This window comes from Panicum virgatum, chromosome 3N (genome assembly GCF_016808335.1).
Source record: "Panicum virgatum strain AP13 chromosome 3N, P.virgatum_v5, whole genome shotgun sequence".
In the NCBI taxonomy this organism is placed as follows: domain Eukaryota; kingdom Viridiplantae; phylum Streptophyta; class Magnoliopsida; order Poales; family Poaceae; genus Panicum; species Panicum virgatum.
The window spans coordinates 58040450-58061333 of NC_053147.1; the positions used below are offsets into that span (position 1 = coordinate 58040450).

Below are 20884 nucleotides of genomic sequence, written 5' to 3' on the forward strand. Positions count from 1 at the left end.
GGACCGAACCGGAACCGGTCCGAACCGGTTTGACCGGTAACCGGTCAAACCGGACCGGTTACCGACGGTTCGGTTAACCCTGGTGGACACACGCCTCGCTACCTCTCGTACCCGTCGGCCAGCTAGCAGGGGGATACGCATACGTCTTGCTTGCACTTGCACAAAGGCTGCCCGTGAGTGCGGTGGTGTGACGTGGCGGCGTCCACCGCGAGACAGACGGGAAAGCACATCCGGCAGCTACGGTGGCGGCGAGTGGCGACATGCGGCGCCGGTGCGGGACGGGGGCAGCCATGATTGCCGCCCGAAGGCGAGGCAGGAAGGGAAGCGGAGGACAAGCATGGCACATGTGTTTGCAGTGGCGGATCCAAAGGGGGGGCTAGGGAGCTCCAGCCCCCCCTAACTCCATAAAGTCCATGGGAGCCCCCAAGCCCCCCTACAATTTCCAGCCATAGTTGAAAGGGAGAAGGAAGAAAGGAGGAGGAAGAAGAAGAGAAAGGGAAGAAAGAGGAGGAAGAAAGAGAAGACGAGCCCCCAATCTTCAGCTTCTAGATCCGCCACTGGGTGTTTGGTGTCAAATACTCAAGTGGGGCACACCTTAGCTTTTCTAGTTGCTACATACTACTACCAGTGGTATATCAAACACTAAAAATTTAGGATCCAGCAGCACAAAAATGTATGGACAGGGCGACAGGCTAGTGAGTAAACCTTGGAAATTGGAATTTCCTACCGCATATGCATTCTTTCGCTCTTTCAGACACGGGCCCCTGTCAGACGTTGTTGCAGTTCCTCTCACATTTCCAAATTTTACAACCAAAAGACATGCCTGCCATGTGTGCCACCGCCGTCCCCTTCCTCCATTCGTCCCAATTTCACATTTGCAGGCAGGAGGCATGCCACTCTGCTGCTGCTCCATACCGGTAGTGTCCCTTGCACCAACCCAAAACCACGCCACCGACCGTGCCTAGACCACCTTTCTGACCGGCGCACTCTGGATCACACCTGCCGACACGGTAAACTGCACCGCACCACTGGGACTCCACTAGTGTACATTTGCCCTGTGTGACTCTGTCACCAATCCTGCCAGCTCGGGCCTGTTCAGGTGCAACATGTCCTTCAGCGGTTACACGAGAGGCATCACTTACACCGGATCTATCTATTAGCATCATGCAAGATTACATATATACTCACAAAGCATACAATATGTTTGGTTTGGTCAATGAAAATGTAAACATAGAACCATCACTGTTTGCTCCACCTGTTTCATATCTGCCCGACTCTTTTAACTTCTAACAGTTTTCGGAATAACAAAACTACGACGGCACATCATAAGCACCAACCAGCACAGCTAATGATGGCATTACTACGACACCATCCACACATTACCCCTCTGCTAGCTCTTTACACTGACCAAGGTATCAGCAATCAGCAATGCATGCATCAGCGCGGCATCACACATACAGTTACCGATCTGATCCGAGCGGCGATGTGATGCGCTGCTCTTGTTCCGACCGGCTCAGTGCCCCTCCGACTTGGCCGGCATGCTGCGGACGTTCTTGAGCAGGTCCTGGATCTTGGACAGCATCATCGTCTGCGCGGGGTCTCCACCGGCGCTGCTGCTCGCCTGGTGCGGCGGCGTGGGCTTCTGGTTCTCCTGCAGCTTGATCTTCTCGAACAGGAACTGCTTCTCCGCCTCCGCCTCCTCCAGGCGCCGCTTCAGGTAGATGCTCGCGTAGTCCTGCTCCGCCGTCTTGGACTTGGCCAGCGCGATGCTCTGCAGCCGCTCCGCCTCCTGCCGGGCCTCGCTTGCCTTCAGCTGGAACATCTCTGCCTCCGCCTGCTTCAGCCGCACGATGCTCTCAAGCTCCTCCACCTGCTGCTTCTTGCGCAGACGCTCCGCCTTCAGCTCCTGCACCTCACGGAGCTTCTCCTCCAGCTCGCGATCACATGCATCCACGGCCAGCCGGGCCTTCTTGTAGAGGCGCATTTTTTCTTCCGCAACAAGCTCCATCTTTTTTACGGCTTCTTGGACTACCTCTGCTATGCGGTTGCAGGCCTCCTGGGGTGTGATCAGGCGTCCTGCATCCTCATTTTCAGAGATCTTTGGGGAGTCCATCTCAAGCTCTGTGTACAATTGCATCAATCCATCGGTTGTTAGTGAGTTGCCAAAACCAGTGGTATAAAACCAGAGAAATTAGAAAGCCAGGTAATATTCACAACTGCGGTAAAAGAGGTCAGATAACATATCATGTTAACCACATAACGTAAAGAAAGAACAGCTTAGTCCTCAAAACTAGAAAGGAAACATCAAGATTCATGAAGTGAATATCCAAAATACATAGAGTTCAGCCAACCAAATCATACACTTGTACAAAGAGAGGACCCAGGCCAAATCTGGTGCTATACCCATTTGATCAATAGTGTTATCAGCCTTGGTTGCAGACTAATCATACAAGTTGGAAATAATTGTCAGGTTGCTCTTGATGTCTTGAAGGCACAAGCAGCAAATCGTCATGATGATCATAAGCTAGACTGCTCAAGAGAATAGGGGTAGAAACAGAAAATTTAACAATCCCCCTCTTATGCAATGGATCCCTAACAAATCATGGAAATTAATTTTTAAGGAATATAAGAAGTATAAACTTATCTCTATGGAACCTGCAGCTACTAGATAGAAAGCTTACAGATGATACTCATGCTTTCAAAATATAAAAACTTTCCATATCAAAATTTTCCAACTTTCTAAGTGTTCTAGACAAGGTCTAGCAAGAAATGCTTACAGTTAAGGAGAACAATAGCAAGAATGTTGGATACAGAGTTAACCTTTACCAGTTATTTAAACCCTTACAGCAATTTGTTTCATAAAATCTAGACACCTACTGCCTACCTATAAGATGAAGATATAGAATACATCAAATTGAAGAACCCTGCATGCGTCAACTTGAATTCTTTCTGTTGCTGCTAAATCAAACGATAACGTGCTTCAGATCCCTATCTACATCAATTCATCAACCATACAAATTACTTTTTATTGAATTTCTCACCTAACAACCAAGATTCAATAATTTTTCAGTATAACTTAAGAAGGTAAAATGAAAGGCAAGGTAGGTGAAAATTTTCATTGAATGGTTAGGGAGTGGTAGACTTGCAGGAGTGGAGGTGGGGTTTGTGAGAGCAGAGTGAGGATCAGGAACAAAGGCTTTGTGTTGTAATAGGTCAATTCAGGTAGGCGGAAATTTTAGTGGTACAAATGATACTCCCTCCCCGTCCCAAATTATAGGTTGTTTTGGCTTTACTAGATACATAACTTTGGCACTTAGATATACTTTATATCTAGATACATAGAAAAAACTATGTATGTATCAAGAAAAGCCAAAACAAACTGAAAAAGGCATTTCTTAGTTATACAAAGTTAGTGGCATTTCTTGGTACCCACTCCCAAAAGTGGCAAATCATCAGTTTGCCCTAATTCAGACCATTTACAAAGCACATACAAGGGGAAACAACTGAAAAAGGCAATTAAACAATATTACAGCAATTGTTCTCATGAGGGAAAGTAATGACTTTTTTTTTCCAAACCAGGCTCTCAGCTCTGTCCCATTTCCCTTCCAAAAGCAGGAAAAGCAATAGATGACTGGCAAAACATATGTTCTTAAGTGAAATAAACAATTTCCATTGCATGCCAATGTAATCGAAATGCATACGACCACATATGACTGAGCGGTGGTAATAGAAGCACAGAACACCTTCACAGGTGTGACAGAACAGTTCGAGGAACGTTGTAGACAGAAATGAGCATTCAGAAAATGAACAGGGCAGAAGCAGGTAAGAACTAAGAAGTAATAAATCAAACATAAACATAAGTCTTAGCGAAGGAAAATAGACTGACCTTGGAGCGCCTGTAGTATCACCCTAGAATTGATGGAATCAGCAGGGGTGTTCCTCAACCTTTCAATCAGATCCACACATTTCCTGAACAACACCCTACCCTTTTGGTCGTCACTTAAACGGAATATCTTACAAACAAACTCAAGCTCTCGTAACAATGCATCCCTGTCCCAACCAGGAGCGCATTGTTGGAAGACATCCTTAACCCAGCCCAGCAGCTCTGAGGTCCTCTGGCAAGCCCGGCACCTAAAAAGCATCTCAAGATGGCCAATGCTGCTCTTCACTGATTGCCCCATTGCAATCTGACCATTGTGGATTGCACAATCCGTATGTGTCCAGTGAGAGCAGAAATCACACCCAATCCAGCGGCATGTGTTGACTTCGAAATCAAACTTGTTGCAAATGACACACATGCAGAGGTTGCAAAATCCATTCCTGCTAGCACACACATTGCACCTGCAGTCCTCAGCAGGGAGAGCACTCTGGCAAGCAATGTTCCGGCACCTCTTGTACAAGAAGACCTCCACTAGGCGGCCCTGCGGGATGGTAACACTTGGGTGCAGAAAAGCCTGTATCCCAGTCTTGATCGCAACAAGGATCTCCAGCTGCACATGGTGTGCCAGTGAAAGCATGGATGGTGTCAAATCAGTCCTGTCCTGTACAAGCTTCTGCAGGTACAAGAACTCCTCGATGTGCTGAGAACCCCCAGTGCCCTCCAGAATTGACCTGAGCTCATTCTTGATCTCCTCCAAGTGCTCCTCTGGCATCACCTTCATCTTCTCAGCGACCAAATCGACCCTCTCCCGCGCAACCTCCCTCAGAAGCATCCCGCCCACACGGGAGGAGGGTCCGCGGATAACCTGCAGCTTGGAGACGCCATTCGCGACCTCCTTCTCCTTCTCCACGGCCTTACTCACGATACCAGCAGCCGCAGTGCCACCGTTGCTCTGGTTTGGCTCAGCAGGCCACGTGTCCCTGGAGCTGGCGCTCTCGGTGGCGGAGTCGTGCCCTGGGTCAGAGTTGGAGCCAGGCTCCTGCATGTCCGGCGAGCCCACCTGCTCGGACGAGGCCAGCGAGAGCGAGGTCTGCGGCCCCGAGGGGCGCGAGCCGTGCCTCGGCGGCAGCATCCCCTGGGCTGACGGCGGCTGCTGGTGGAAATTAGCACCGGAAGAGGTCCCCATCTTCCACAGACCTTAAGCTGCAACCTGCAAGGAGCAACATATTCCATCTGTAATTACAAGGATACTGATGACTGAACGCTCATAGAGCAAAAAAAACAAGGGAATCGCATGTGTCCCTAAGAAGCAAAACCTCTGCTCTAGATCTAAGCTTCGGAACAGGTTTCCTCCTACTCAACCAGTCACAGATCGATTCGATACTCCATGCTCCCGTGATACTCACAGCTCGATTCCTCAGCGAAGGGGACGCCTAGAGCAGGAATCAGTACCAGAAATTCGGTAATCGGGGCCTAACCATCCAGGCACAGTGCACGAACCAAAAACAGCAGCGGCGCATGCCCCCATGCCCTCCGCCGCGAGAGGGGAGCCGGCCCCGAGCGAGCGTCCGCAGACCGGAACCCGCCGCCGCCGAATCGAGCATCCCCGGGCCCGGGCTCCGCATGCGCGCGCAGACAGCCTAGCTACCGTACTAGGGACGAACCGGCCGGCGATTTGGGGCCCAACCGGGGGGGTCAAGCTAGCAGCTCACCTGGAGGCCGAGCGGGCCGGATCGACGGGGCGTGCTGAAGCCGGCGCAGGATCGCCGCCGCTGCTGACCGACGCGGGCGGCGAGGATCCCCTCCGCCGCGCTGCGGAGTCTTCTCCTTCTCTTTTTCAAAATAAAAATTCGAGGAATGGGGGGTGGGGGCCTGGGGGGAGTGGGAGTCCAACCGAGACGCACCCGCGTGGGCGTGGGCGTGGGCGTGGGGAAGACAGGCCAGGGCGGGGGCGGCGGAGATGAAGACCGGCTGTGGGCGGTGAGGAGCGGGGCGGGCGACTGGTTTGACCGGTGGGGCGACGCGGTGAGGCTGTGTGGGCCCCGCCGGCCGCGGTGGTGGCCTGGTGGTGGTGGGGGCTGGCTGGGGATAGAGTTGACCGTCGTGCGCGCGCTCGTGCTCGTGCAGGGGAAATGCAAACTCCCCTCGTGACTCTATCATCAACGAGCTGACGCCGTTTTAGTCCCTATAATATTTTTATTTTAAAAATCTTGCTATTTAGAAGTATTAAATAAAATATGTTTATAAAATTTTTTTTACGGAATGTTGGTAAATCGTGAGACGAATCTAATAAGTCTAACTAATCTATGATTAGCGAATAGTTACTGTAGCACCACCGTTGCAAATTATGTATTAAGTAGGTTCATTGGAATCGTCTCATGATTTACAACTTATTTGTGTAAAAAGTTTTGTAAACAGATTTTGTTTAATACTCCTAAATAGCAAGATTCTCTTTTTATGTGACAGAATGTAAAATTTTTAAGAAGAGAACTAAACACACCGAGAGTGTAGTGCCCGTAAACTGTTTGCTTGCAATATGGTTTATTTTGGATTGAATAAATTGAGTCTTAGTGAAGTAATCCAAAGTGTTATGTATGTGTTGTACACAGAGCAATGTAGGAGGACTCGAATCTATACTTAATTTTAACTTTTTGTGATCTGGTAGAATGGCTACATTCTACAGTATGACATCATTGACTCTATTCGGCTAGCTTGTCGACCAATCAGACATCAGTTGTCGGTACACTCAGACAGGGGTACCCTCTCCCACAGCAATAAGCCCAAAGAGGCGCGAGGTTCTCCGTAACCTCGCACTAAGCCTCTGGGCAGCTGGACACAAAAGCCCGGACCTGACAGTTGGGGACAGCGACCTCCGGGTCCGCTCCCCATGAGGTGGCAGGTCCGGCGCTGCCACGTGTCCACCTGAACGAAGTGCTCAGGGCCGGCTTCCACGGGTCCGGACTCCCGCGGACAGGTCCCGAACCCCCGTGGGCTGGTCCTGGAACCCCACATGTGGAAGCCGCAGGAGGCCTGAGACTTCGAGCTAGTCAGGGCGCCCGGACCCCGCTCCCCGCTCGGGAAGGGGTCCGGAGCCGCCCCGTGCCCCTGTAGGCGCGGCCGCCAGACCCCCGGGTCCGGCGCCGCCACGTGTCCCTGTGGGCGCGACCGCTGACCTACGGGTCCGGTGCCGACACGTGTCCCACAGGCGCAAGCCTTCCGCCGGAAGCCAACCTGCCTGCCGCATTAAATGCGGGCGGAGGAGGCGTGCGCAGTTAGAGCAGGGCATGGGCCGCCCTCTGACGGGTTGGATAGGCACGAATGACAACACGGTAAGCCCGCCAGTTACCGAGGCGGCTCGTCAGTTACCAAGGCAAGCATTAAAGACTCAGCGCCGCGCGCATGGGCGACGAGTCATGATGATCAGCTACTGACTAGAGCAACAGTGCACGCTGCTACAGTGGACTGAGTCAGTAGTTCGGCGCTTCATCATGATCTCGACGCACGGCTGCAGATGCTAGACTCTACTCCGATAGGACAGCTCAAGACCACGCCTGATCAGAAGATTCGTACGTTGTAAGATAATATATCGCCGGGTCCATATGTCGGGGCCCCGCCCAGTGTACGTGCTCCCCTTGGTCATATAAAAGGAAGAGCACGCACGGTAGGATGACAAGTTCACACAGACACAAGTTCTCGGGACTTCTTCCAGGTCTCTCTCCTCCTCCACACTCTCGCTCAAGCCCAGGGCTCTAGCAAGATTTCATACAGCACTCTCTAAGCTCTGGCAATACAACTCACAGTGGACGTAGGGTATTATGCTCCGGCAGCCCGAACCACTCTAAATCCTTGTGTGCTTTTCGTATTCATACGCCTCTAGATCGAGCATTCCTTGGCTGTCCCCAAGCTCATCCTGCACTTAGGATTAGGCGGGTGCAATCCGCCACCCGGCTGGAGAAATTCTGCGCCATTTGGTGCGCCAGGTAGGGGACTGCTTGGCTTTCGCTTGATCATCGGCTCGGCATCACCATGTTTCAGGTGGCGAGCGCCCGGGGGGCAGAACTCGCGTGACAAGCGCCCGCGTCAGCAGGACGGCGACAGTGGATCATGATCTCCCAGCTCGTCATCAAGCAGGTCTGGGGGAGCACAGCTTCAACAAATCCCAGTTCGCAGCATATCTCACTCATGTGAGGAAGCCCGCTCCGGCAGAAAGTCGACTCCGGTCGCACCAAGCCCGCTCCGGCGGAAAGCCGACTCCGGTCGCACCAAGCTCGCTCCGGCAGCAATTCGACTCCGGTCGCACCAAGCCCACTCTGGTGACACGCTCCGGCAGAAAGCTAAACTCCGGTAACGGCGAAAATCTCCGTAAGTTTAATCCTTGGGGGCCCGACCGAGAATAAAACCCTTTTAGAGGGGTCCGGACCCCTGTGAACCTACAGACCCGGGAAAGCGCACTCATTCTCTGGGGAGGTCCGGAGCCGTGTAGCCGCTTAGCCTGGTTCCGTACCCTGAGCCTGCATGCTCCACCTCCTGTGAATGAGTGCCGTAGTACCTAGGTCTGGGAACCTAGAGGTCCGGACCTTCTCTTAACTTTTTCCTTTGTAGCTAGGGAGTACTTGGCTGTCCCCAAGCTCATCCTGCACTTAGGATTAGGCGGGTTGTAAGGATCACCGGGGTGTCCGACCCTAGAGGGGGAGGGGGTGAATAGGGTCGCTAATCGCTTTTTAACCTAGGGCTCAAACTACTTGCATAAGATAAACCTAACACGTCCTACGCATGCTAGTTATGACTAAGGTTTATCTATGCTACTCTCTACTTACCCCTAAAAAGACTTGCAACCTAGCTAATCCTAATCAAACTAACTAGGAAAGTAAAGGTATGCAAGATAGAGTAAGTGCGGAAACGTAATGCGGTAAGTAAAGAGGTAAGTGCAAGAGGGATGCAAACTCCCGAGTAGACACGGTCATGTAACATGGTTCGGCATAAACGCCTACGTCCACGGGACACCGAGGCTCTTCCGATCACCGTCTTGCACTACGCCACCAATGGCGATGCCGGCAAGCAAAGGCAAGTGCCCACAAGACACCGAGTCTCGTGCACCGCCACCGTCTCTCTCGGTCACCCGGCCGAAATCCACTACGGAGCTTCTCCACCAAGGAGGGGGCCTTCTCTTCCCCCGCACAAAGTGTCGTTGCCACTCCACACCAAGTCGGAGGGTCACACGACGAATCACAAGGATTGCTTGCCGCAGCAAGACTTCTCTCAAGGGAGCTCTCGCAAGAACTAATCCCTATTACAAGCACTAAGCACTCTCACAAGTGTGCTTAAGCCTATATGATGTACAATGAAGCTCTATGGTGGTTGGAGATGATCTTTAGCTCTTGTATACTTCCTTGAACTCCAGCACTCTCAAATGACCCGGCCTTGGGAGTATATATAGGCAGCACAAGCAAATATAGTCGTTGGAGAAAAGCTGCCTGAAATGTGCTTAACGCCGGTTAATCCGACGTACCCCAAAAGCCATCATCGGTTAAACCGGTGTATGTAAACTGCTACTTGAAAAACTAGCCGTTAGCAATTAACCGGTGTATCGCCGGTTTAACCGATGCAATCAACCGATGTATATAAAATTAGCGTCGGTTTAACCGGTGATTGTAACTTCTTCACGTTCTTCCAAAAACCACATCTCTGGACAACTGAACCGATGCAATTGACCGATGCATCGTCGGTTCAACCGGTGTATGTATTTTCATCGGTCTTCGTTTGGCAATGCACCGACGTATGCATTTTCTTCAATGTCGGTTAATCCGGTGAGTGTATCTTCAGTTTCCAGCTTCTGGACAATTACACTGGCGTGTGTCTTTTCCTTAACATCGGTTCAACCGGTGTATTGAATGTTAGCGGAACCCCCGTAGGGGTGGCCCTTCGGGCCTTGCTACGCCTCTCTTCTCTTTGTCATCACTTGAACCTAAAAGCCTGAGAATAGTCATCTTAACAATCACATTAGTCCACGTGTTGTGTGTGTCATCAATCGCCAAAATATTATATTGAAATATGGCATGAGAGGTCATTTTCGCTACACGGGTGCAATCCGCCACCCGGCTGGAGAAATCCTCCGACAGCAGTGATTTTCTCTCACGCCAAATAAGCATCAGCCACCAGCCACCAACCAACCCGCAGTATTTTTCTCTCGCAACAAATTGCACCGGCCACCAGGCACAGTCAGCCGAACAAAGATCTCTTCATATGGCCCTATTTTGTTTCTAAACTAAAGGAACACAGTGATGGAAACTAAAGAGCAAACCAAGATGAGAATCTAAGTGTACTGGGAACAAAATGCTGGCTTACTAAATGCTGGATCTTCCTGTATGAGACTCCATGGACATTCACTTCACTAAAATAATAACTACATTGCAAAAATAATGACAATTTCATTAGCTCCAGAATAGAATTTGACAATATAGTGATCATGATTGAGCATAATGTGTGTGAGGCTGTATATTCTGTATTTCTTATGTAGAATTTGTACCGTAAAAAAAGAAAAATCTTTACTACAAATAAGACATCAAGCCACTGCAAGCCTCTAAATCATTGGTCCTGAGCTCTTTCCATCAGTACAAAAAAAAAAGGCAAGCTCAGTTTGATCTTGAAGCACCAAGGGAACGAACTTAGGAAAACATGCATAGGAGATTGAATTTAGCACTATAGTGGCAGTACTGAACATAGTATAGTACAGTCTAAGATTGTTTTGATTATGCTGAAAGTTGTAGCATGCCACTGAAAGTGAAAGTGAAGACAGGAGGTGAATCTCCAGCCGCAGTGCCGCACGGCTGGACGCCGGCGGGCCGCGACGGGGGAGACGCGACGGGGGAGACCCACTTCCAGCCGGCGTCGCCACACCCGGAGACAGAGGGTAGTTTGGTGGTGGTTCACGCACATTTTATAAAAAAAATGCATTAGTGCTATTTAACATCTTGACCAGAGGGAAATGCTTCATTTTAAGGGTGCCCTTGGTTGAGGTGATAGAAGCATTGACGCCATACTACTCATTTGGAAAAAAAATGTACAATGCAAAAGATAAAGGTATCGACCACGTTACGTAACTAACAACAACATTCAAGCTAAGGTCCCTCCAGAAGAACGGCTTTGTGACCTAGGAATACACCGAACTTATTTGGTGTTACCAATGTTAGCACAACCCACACTATCATCTGGATTAAGCTCTACTGCACAGTTTGATCCTATATAAGTGGCGGGTCCAGCATCGGACCAGTTTCACAGCTTTAGTAATTAGTATACGCAGAGCACGTACACAATGCACGTACAGAGCTCCGCAGGTTTTCCGACGGAGAGACTTCCGTTAGTATCGTAGTAAGTAGTAACAACTAACATCCTGTTCTTGCATGTGTGCTATACGACCACGAGTAACAGATATCAACAACACTTCTTGCCTGTGCTCCTGTGCAGTAACGACTTTCTTCTCTTAATCTCTTCTGGTCTTTACACTAACAATCTTTCTTCACGGATGGCCCTTCCCTGCAGATATGTTTACAAGTTTTATTAGCACCGCACAAACAAGGTAAATAAGCAGATAGACTCTCTCCGCCAACTTCCTGCTTATTAGATATATCACAGTATTAATTTGTCAGACACTACACTAGGGATTAAATACGGGGGTTAAAGTACATACGTTTGTCAGGATACTAGAGATTAAATTGTGTTTACTTTAAGCCAGTGGAAACAAAATAAAAATAGGTAGCAAAGAAAAAACTTTGTATGGCATATGAAACATATTTAAGTTATTATTGTTTTTCCAAGATGAAACAGATGGTAGCTATAACTATAAGCATGCTAAAGTTGGTCCAAGAACTGTAATTGTACAGTCATTCCATGGATAAATATGATCTATGTTATTTGCTATTCATAAATAAATTGTTCTTGACCTCAACCACTAACTTTGATCACTAGAGCTCGAGCGCAAACTCTGATGGCAAAAGGTTAGATTCATGGAAGAAACTAAAAGGAGGAAGAAATTGTAGATTTCGAATATTTCCATTTTCCCTGTTATTCCCATAATTAGTTCACTTCTCTAACCTTACTATTTGATCAGACAGAATTCCAAACATTTAATATAGAATTCCAACCATTTTAATTTTGTTTTCTTAGCTAAACAAGAGCCTATCCGGATAAATATTCCTTCCATGAACATAAACCCAAAACATTTAGAGGACATGTGTGCTAGACTTTAGTGCAGCATGTGGCAATCGAGTTTCATCACAACTTGGTAGACTCAGCCATTTTGGGTGCCTTGTTTCATTCTTTTTTCAAAAAGAGTCGATGGTTTTTATACTAGCAATTGTTCTCCACGTCTGTGTCCTCTTGTTGCTAATTTCTTTTGTATTATAACAAAATGGATTAGATCTATGTTGTCTGATTGTTGCAGTTGAAGATCGCTCTTCTGCCAGTCTTGCTATTGTTGACCCTACCTTGAATGTAGGCTCTGTTATGCCTGTTGTATACAGGGAAAGTGAGGAGGATTTTGCAGTGCTTGGTGATACCTGCGTTAAATCTGACGAAAATGATGTGCTTTCAGCAAGAAGTTTGATTCAGCAAGAAGTTTGATGCTCCAATGATTAGGCGTGTAGGGAGAAAACATAAGCTCCAAGCACGGATAGATGGGTTGAGTTTTAGGAAGATCAGGGTGGAGATCTTCCTCATACAGATGTTGATGGCGACACTCAGCGTGTTTATTGTGCAGAGTATAAGATGAAGCAGAAGAAGCAGGCTTGCCACATGAAGCTAGCAAAGTTTCAGAAGTGTTTTGTTTCAATCTTGTACTGTAAACTTGAATAGAAATCCATTATGAGATTTTTGTTGTGCTCTTTGTAGCTTGTTTTGTTTCAATTCTGAAAATCGGCAAGCTTCAATCCTCTCAGGCTCCTACCATCTACCAACACTATAAACCTGGCCATGGGGACAAATTAAACCTTGGCCATTGACTTTTTTTGTGGGGAAACTTTGGCCATTTACTCTTATTTGCACAAAATTACCACTGGCCAGCTCAAACTTGGCGCGGCAACGCCGCACCATCAGTTTTCTAGTTAATTTCGACATGGAGAATGGTACAACTACTGTAATTAATTGATCTTAGTATGTTTAATGACAACCCCAATCTGCTCTAGCAAATATATTTAGCTAAAGAACAGAAGCAAATAGAGCAAAGGTTACCCGAATGCTTTCGCTTCAAATATCCAAGTTCAAACTGGACAAGACTGCTTCAGAGGCCTTGCCACACTCCTAAAATTAAGACGAGCAATATGTAACCAGAGAATATGATGCAGTGTGGAAAATCAAAGGCCATTGTTGCATGGCAGCACAGCTTACCTCCACCAGAAGTAGAGCTGCTCTGTGCACATAGCAGGATTTTGACAAATCCGGCTGCATATCTTTGTAGGTAGTAGCATCCTCCAAAGCCTTTACTTCGTGTCCTGTATTCAGAAAGCAAAGGCTCCTCTTTGCATACAAGCTTGAATTCTCAGGGTCAATTTCCATTGCCTGCAGCCATTTTACGATGTAATTTACTAGACAAAAAAATCATGTTTAATCCTTACAAGAAGGGACTAAGAAGGCAGTAGAGAAAAACATCAAAATTGGATCATCCAGTTCTTGAGGATATATGAATAGATTTGCTTTCTTGGAACTTCAAAATTGGAACATCAAAATCAAGTGTTAAGGTAACGTAACCCTACTTATTGATTGATCAGGACTGGTGTGCAGTTACGTACTATTTTTTTGAGGGCTACTTAATTACATACTAGGCGTGAGTCAGAAGTGAGTTTTCGTCAGCAAATGGAAGTGCACCCCGAATGTAATAAGATGCATGATACGAAAATTTACCATAGTATATAGGGTCAATGCATGAGAATAATCCCTTCTATCGAATGTGGCATCCCCTTCTGCTTCATAATCATCATCACCTTCATAGAGCACATGATCCTAAAAACATGCACAACTGAATGTCAAATAGAATACAGAAAAGTACGATGAACTGAAACTATAAGAAGTTAAGAAGTCAAACGATATTATGACATAATTTTAGCAATCCGCAAGTGTTGCTCATACTTGTGGCCCAGAACTCAAAAGTTTTGCATGTTGAATTATTCCATCGATGCTCCAGTCTGCAACTCTAGCCAAAGGGGTCGTTACAGGGAAAAGAACCTCAACACATTCCCACCATCCTTGGATTGCAGCAATTTCTATCGCAATCCTACCACTCTGCTTAAAACAGGATATCAATGAGAACTTTGTCAGGAATAGCAAAGTTAGGCTTTCTGTTGCACAACTGAGTAAAAAAGAATGTGGAAAGTCATTGTACTCTAGTAGAACTAAATCAGAAATTAATGCATCCAAGGAATTAGAGGCAGTTGTCGAGGGCATGCATTGTGTGCTATAGTATGACAAGTCTAGACAATCCTCAGGCCTCCTTGATGGATCCCACCATAGAGGCTAGTAACCCTTCTGAAACAAAATCTAAGGAGACTGATTGTTCTGGTGAATTTAGGTACATAAAAAATGCAGGAACGAGATATCTCCTTTTTCCTGCCTCGCTCTTGGATTTTAACTTGAGAACCCTGGTTTTAGGAAGATGTGATCACCATTTGCAATATTTACTGCCCAATCGAAAGAGGATAGCTAGCTAATGTGCCCTACATGTCTACTTACTGAACAGAGTATTTGGACTGAGATCTACTTATTGAACAGGGCATATGGACTGAGATTCCCATTATCCCTCAGACATGTGTTGAGAAAGAATAGGCCAAATTAAGACCAGGCTCTTATAATTACTTTGGTCTTTGCTAATGCCATGGAGGGATCATATCATATTTAGTATAGGCAAACTAAGAATTTATTTATTTCTTTTCTTATATAAAAAGGAGATAGCGTAGGACTTCTATGGCATTTTACCCTTAACTGCTACTACCTCCATATATCAAAATATTTGTCCTTGGCTAGTTCAGTTTTGAACTAACTGTCGTACCTAGGTTCTCAGGGTCGTCCACACCGAAGGCAACATTTGGTGCAGTGCAGTGCTTATGTTAAGTTCACCGGCCTTGGGCATTTAGGCCCTTTAGGTCCTTGGTCAAGTTCCTAGTTTTTGTTGTCGCACGTCGGTTTTAGAGAGGGTGTTTGTGTGTGGCATTCTGGGTCCGTGTACTTGTACTTGTTCTTTTCTACCTTAATGAAATGACATGCAGCTCTTCTGTGTAGTTCAAAAAAAAAAAGAACTAACCGTCGTCAAAACATTTTGATATGGGGCTAATAGTTGCGGACACACCAATATTACTACCGAGTCTTACATTAGTCAAACTTATGGGCATTATATTCAACTATTTTGTCAGAATAAAGAACTTGGAGAAGTGCCACGATCCATCCTAGCGTGTGATGTTTTGTTATTATGACCTTGGAATGTTGTGGAAAGCCATTCATTTGGTAACATATTAGATGTTTATTTTAAAACTATGAAAGATAGATAATAAAAAAAGCTTTTCAAAAGTGATGAACAACTAAGTGTTACTGTGTTAGGACGAAACTGACAGCATCAGGTATGTTTGCATCGGCACCAGCTCCCAACAAACACTTGACGAAGTCAGTTAAGCCAGTGGCTGCAGCTGCTGTCAGCGGAGTTTGAGGCCGACCAAAATTAACGCCAGCATGAGCCTGTAAAATAGAATATATACGATTCAGAATCTTGAACACAACTTTAAATTTTAAAGATTCAACTTGTGCTCATTCCTAGGAATGACATATGAAAAAATTTCAGTTCTCTTGGCAACATCTTGTAGGGAATCAGTAACAACTCTAAGAAGACAAGCCACTGTACCTTGATAAGTAATTCCACGCCTATCAATGAACGAGCGAAGATTGCTGCTTTCAGTGGTGTATGTTGTAACAAATTGTTAGGCTGAGGCAAGACAAAGAACACATTACTTGTACAAGGACAATGACAAGGTACCAGAGAAAAAAAAGTCACTAAATTATAGAATAATAAATAAAATAATTAATCACAAATAACATCTCTGATTTGTTTACTTTATCCTAATTTCTCTGTAGGAGGATAAACATGCAGATGGGAAAATTACACCCCCATCATTTTTGGGCAAACTCTAGCTTTAACTAACAGAGTCCCTCATGCCACTGTCCCACTGCACTAGTCAAATGAAACCTAAAAACAGAACAACAACAAAATTAGGGACCCATGCTCTATTCTCATTAAAGCATGAGTCTATGTATCGAGTCTGCAATGTAATTCTGCTCCATTCTCATTAAAACAAAATAATGCTTTTTTACCAACGACTATCCTGGAAGGTGATTTGGATATCAGGTTTTATCGAAACTACATTTTTAATCTGAAATTTGAATTTGAAGTATAACAGAAACAATTGTTTGGTTTAGTTACAGGGGAAAACAGATATCAAGAAACAAATAGTTTCTAGAGTTCAACTTATGAAGAAAGTCTTAATGTTTCTGCGGAACTAGAAGGTCAGTAGGTCACCAACCAAATAATTGAAACTCAGTCATAGCTAAACAGTACACACTGTTTTCTCTATATTCTCTACTTTAACCATATAGATGACTGAAAATTCAAGTCATAAATTTATTTTTTAATGATGCAGGAGAGTTCATGTCAATGTCACAAATATATGCAGGACAAAGAAAACTGTTCCAACCAAAATTTGAGATTCAAATGGCCATTAGGAAAATGTATAATATGATTCTAGTTATCATGAGTTATCATGTGACAAATATACATATTCTGTTATATGGTAATAGAATAAAATCTGCAGAAAAGCCAAATAGATTTTGAGCCAGCCAATAAAATAAAAGTCCAGTTTCCAGGCAAGGGGTTAGAAAATATGCCAACCAAAAGAGCATTTCTACCCCAAACAAATTTGTCCAACTGTTAATTCTTTGATTAATTTATCATGAATAGGATACTAAACTCGATACACATTGTACATTGGTAAGAATACCAAATTAAAGCTAGTAATAAGAAAGAAATTGTTACATGTGCCTTATGATGCAACAATAATTTCATCATTCTTGTATCTCCCCATTGGGCAGCCATACATAGTGGACTTCTATGTTCCCATAAAAGGTCAACACTTGCTCCTCTTGACAATAACTCCTCTGCAATTGTATAGTTAGAATAGCTACCTGGATCAAATGCAAGGAAAATAATCACACCATGTTGCATTTATGAATATGTCAAATGTGTATGCATTTCATAACTAAAATCTTAACCATTCCAAGAGCTTAACACATCAAATTTATGTCTATAAAGCATTTCTACAGAACTATAAAGTAGATTGAATGATTGTAATGATGGTTTTGAAAAAGCAGTAAGAAAACTGGGTGATTTACCACAAACTGAATTATTAAGCTTCTCAGCAATTGAGGAAATAACATGGTCAAAACACAAAAAACAACGTTTAACTCAAGCAGCACAGCACCAAAAATAGCTGCTTCTCACTCAAGGACTGCTAATGGTATGTTCAACGCACAGTAACAGGTCTCACCTTTGTTTCAGACACATCAGTCTTCCAATGTTACTTCTAAAATTCAGTGTTACTTCCCTATATGGAGTATGTTTATATTGACTATAGATTGAGTACGCTGTACTAAGCTCCAAACTAGGACTACCAAATAAATGTTCTAGTAAACCAACTCAGTGCTGAAATAAGGTGTAACCAGAATGTGCAACCAATAGGCATTAGGCAACAATATTACCTAAGTGCTGAAATTTACAAGAAATGTAACACGGAAAATTTTTTTGGCATGATAAGCTCAGAGAATAAAGCTTGAAGAATGGCAAAAGTCCAAAACACACATATTCAAGGGTAAAGAGAACCTTGAATCACTGCAATGTGGAGAGGAGCACACCCATAAATGCATAGTCTGTTTGGATCAGCATTATGATCGAGAAGAAGCTTCACAACAGCTAAAGATCCACTACTATGTACCGCGAAATGTAGAGGTGTCGCACCTGGAAAGTGGCAAGGACACAAGAAATTTCAGTCAGAAGATCAGCACAGTTTTACTGCCTCTGATCTACTGAGGTGGTATATAATAGAAAATGATAGCAGCATGACAGAGGTGTATCCTGTATTGTGGCATAAGATTAAGCTAAACAGCAGGATCCACGACTCAAACTGCTATCACCACTTAAATGTTCCCCTGGTAGACCATATTTCGCAGATACATGAGTTAGCATACACTTCACAAGGGCCAACTATTCGCAAATATTTCTCAAGCAGACAAAGGTATCCTCCTTTTCACTCTGGAAAAAGAAAATACAGCCAATCCCATTCAAATCAACACAAAAGAAATTGGCAATCGCATATAATCTCCACGGCAACCAATCCTTCAACATGACAGCTTTGTACTAGTATTTCTTAATGAAAACTGGACTGAGGGATTGGTGAACTACAGTCTGGACACTGGGCAGAACCTGAAGTAAAATACCAATTGCACTCCAAAATACTGGGAAACACACATGATCACCGGTTATTTCGTCTACTATCATGCACAGAACTCACATCAGTCAACACAAGCAGTTTCCAGCAATTTTCTACCAAACAAATAAGCCAGCAAACCTCTCTAACATTAAGAAACGTAACCCTCGATCTACATCCCACAAATTAGAGCGAATTCTCTCCCTTCTCAATACCCATGCTCGAGAATCCTACCAACCCGCGTCCCCCCCAGGCCCCAGCGCTCACCCAATAGACCCAACCAAACGAACGCCACGCAAAAGCAAAAATAGCCACAAGCAGTTACGAACCATCGGTGCCGGCCGCGCTGACGTCGAGCTTGAGTTTCCTGATCAGGTACTTGCACGCATCCACCTTCCCAGCCGCCGCTGCCATATGCAGTGGCCCGTGGCATTTGCTCCACGGGGCCTGGAAGAGGACACTCACTACCGCCTCCGCCACGCCCATCCCCGAATGCTTCTCCAGCCGCTCCACCAGCTCTGCACAACAACAGCAGCGCCACAACAATCCAATCAAACCCACCGAAACCCAAACCAACCAAAACCAAAAGCGGGATATCGGAATCATCAGTTCATCCAGATCCCAGCGAAGCCGAGATTCCGGAGTCCGTCCGCGTCTCGATGGCTCACTCTTGATTTTGGGGACGTAGCCGTCGTGCGCGGCGCGGAGGAGCAGGGCCACCCTGTCGTCGACGGAGGGGTTGTGGCTGCGGCTGGGGTTTCCGAATCCGAGCTCTAGCGGGGGCAAAGTTCGCGGAGGCCGCCTAGGCACGGAAGAGGAGGGATCCATGGAGAGGGGAGGGTTCTGGAAGCTTCGCGGCGCAGAGAGAGAGAGAGAGAGAGGAGGGGAGGGGAATGGAAGAGGTTGGGGGAGAACCCGAGGAGGGGAATGGAAAAGAGCGGGAAGCGAGAGTCGGCTGGCGCTCGCCTGGCGGTGCGGGGTTTGCGTACGGAACAAGCCACCTACGGGTTCACGTTTAATGGGCCGGTATTGGTTGGGCTGCAAATCAGCTTTCGTGAATTCGTGGTTACGCTGTACAGCCTATACTACGCTGTTTGTGCGTTCTTTTTTTATTTTATAAGATGTGTGCGTTTTTTATTTTTTCAATACAAATGTATACTAGATAAGGTTTTATTATCCTAAAAAATCATATTTACCGGAATGTCGGCTCACACAAGGTTTAAGTGCTAAGATTTGCTGTTACTTTTATATTGTGTTTCTGCTTTATAATTACATCAACTGCTGATAAATACTACGAAAGGTCCTCCCTAACTCGATGGTAGATCGGTAGCAGGAGACTACGATTCACTGTGAGGTTAGATATGATTCACTGTGTGAGCTGATTACTTAGACTATTGCACCTACACTTCGTACACATGCTGTGAGTTTGGCGCAAAAAAAAAAGAAATGGCGGCGAAGGGATAGGTCAGTTCCATCAGTGTTTTTTTTTTCTAATTTCCAATAATGTTTTAAAAACACTAGATTGCAGCATTAACGCCTAGGTGTTGCCATATGAGAGGTTGTATTTTTTTTCTACTCGATTGGAGTACCTCGTTAAATCAGTGGAATATGTCAACCATAAAATTGAAATTTGGCATTACACGCATCCATGATTTCCATTACAGCAATCCATATTACTCCATGTCTAATTTATCTTAGTTTTGAACTTAGAGAGTACTAAACCACTCTAGGCGCAAAAATGACTAGGTGCTAGGTAGTGCAGGTCACTCATCTTCTTTGAAACAGAGCTAATTCCTTAGGTATGCATAAGAAGATTTCTTCTCAAGAAGAACTAATATTATGGGATTTGGATACTATATTATACAAGGTTTACCACTTAGTACTGTGGCGCTATTCTCATTTCTCTGTGTGCTTGCTCTCTATACAAACTGACACCACCAAATAATTGACAGCTAGCTTCAAACTGACTCCACCAAATAAGTGGCAGCACATTTGAAAGCAGGTTGCACAAACTCTGGATCTTGTGGTTATCTACACATAAGTTTTTTCCCAAAAAAAAATTCGGCACTTAAAATGATTGTTGACATCAGATACTATATGCGAGACCCACGCTGCAAAGACATAGTTAAGGACCACCGACTGTATTAGCATTATAGCATGGTTAGAGAGCCCAATCAGCTTTACGAAAATTTCTAGTCAAGACTCATGACCAAAATTTGGCAAGGTTGATTAAGGCTCAAATCAAACAAGCCCGTCATATATATCAGCATCAACTGCTGCACATGCCCTATCATCACTGAAACGATGCCTTTCGATCGCATGAAAACTGCTTTCATACCTCTTTTGCACTGGTTTATGAAGTTTATGCACATAAATGCTTGCTTTCCTAGTTTCAGAAGAAAACGTACTTCTAAGGCGTATAATGCATTACGGAGATGAATGTTACTCTAGTTTATATCCAATAGGAGTAAAACAAACATTCACGTGGTAAGAA

General features: G+C 45.4%; 3 protein-coding genes across 3 annotated transcripts; all 3 read right to left on the bottom strand.

Annotated features, from left to right (window-relative positions):
• Positions 1 to 1142: 1142 nt before the first annotated feature.
• LOC120666330 (OBERON-like protein) lies at positions 1143 to 5808 on the bottom strand. The gene is made up of 3 exons (XM_039946155.1): positions 5593 to 5808; positions 3887 to 5090; positions 1143 to 2121 (listed from the first exon to the last, which is right to left on the bottom strand). The coding sequence occupies exons 2-3, from the start codon at positions 5064 to 5066 to the stop codon at positions 1514 to 1516; spliced, it is 1788 nt and encodes a 595-aa protein (XP_039802089.1). The 5' UTR covers positions 5067 to 5090; positions 5593 to 5808; the 3' UTR covers positions 1143 to 1513.
• Positions 5809 to 10954: 5146 nt separating this feature from the next.
• On the bottom strand, positions 10955 to 17084 carry LOC120663525 (ankyrin repeat and SOCS box protein 14-like). The gene is made up of 8 exons (XM_039942373.1): positions 16944 to 17084; positions 15759 to 15839; positions 15473 to 15595; positions 14000 to 14152; positions 13775 to 13873; positions 13262 to 13432; positions 13106 to 13174; positions 10955 to 11413 (listed from the first exon to the last, which is right to left on the bottom strand). The coding sequence occupies exons 1-7, from the start codon at positions 17001 to 17003 to the stop codon at positions 13121 to 13123; spliced, it is 741 nt and encodes a 246-aa protein (XP_039798307.1). The 5' UTR covers positions 17004 to 17084; the 3' UTR covers positions 10955 to 11413; positions 13106 to 13120.
• A 685-nt stretch (positions 17085 to 17769) lies between these two features.
• Positions 17770 to 19268, bottom strand: LOC120667934 (ankyrin-1-like). The gene is made up of 3 exons (XM_039947913.1): positions 19059 to 19268; positions 18720 to 18908; positions 17770 to 17921 (listed from the first exon to the last, which is right to left on the bottom strand). The coding sequence occupies exons 1-3, from the start codon at positions 19216 to 19218 to the stop codon at positions 17770 to 17772; spliced, it is 501 nt and encodes a 166-aa protein (XP_039803847.1). The 5' UTR covers positions 19219 to 19268.
• Positions 19269 to 20884: the final 1616 nt, after the last annotated feature.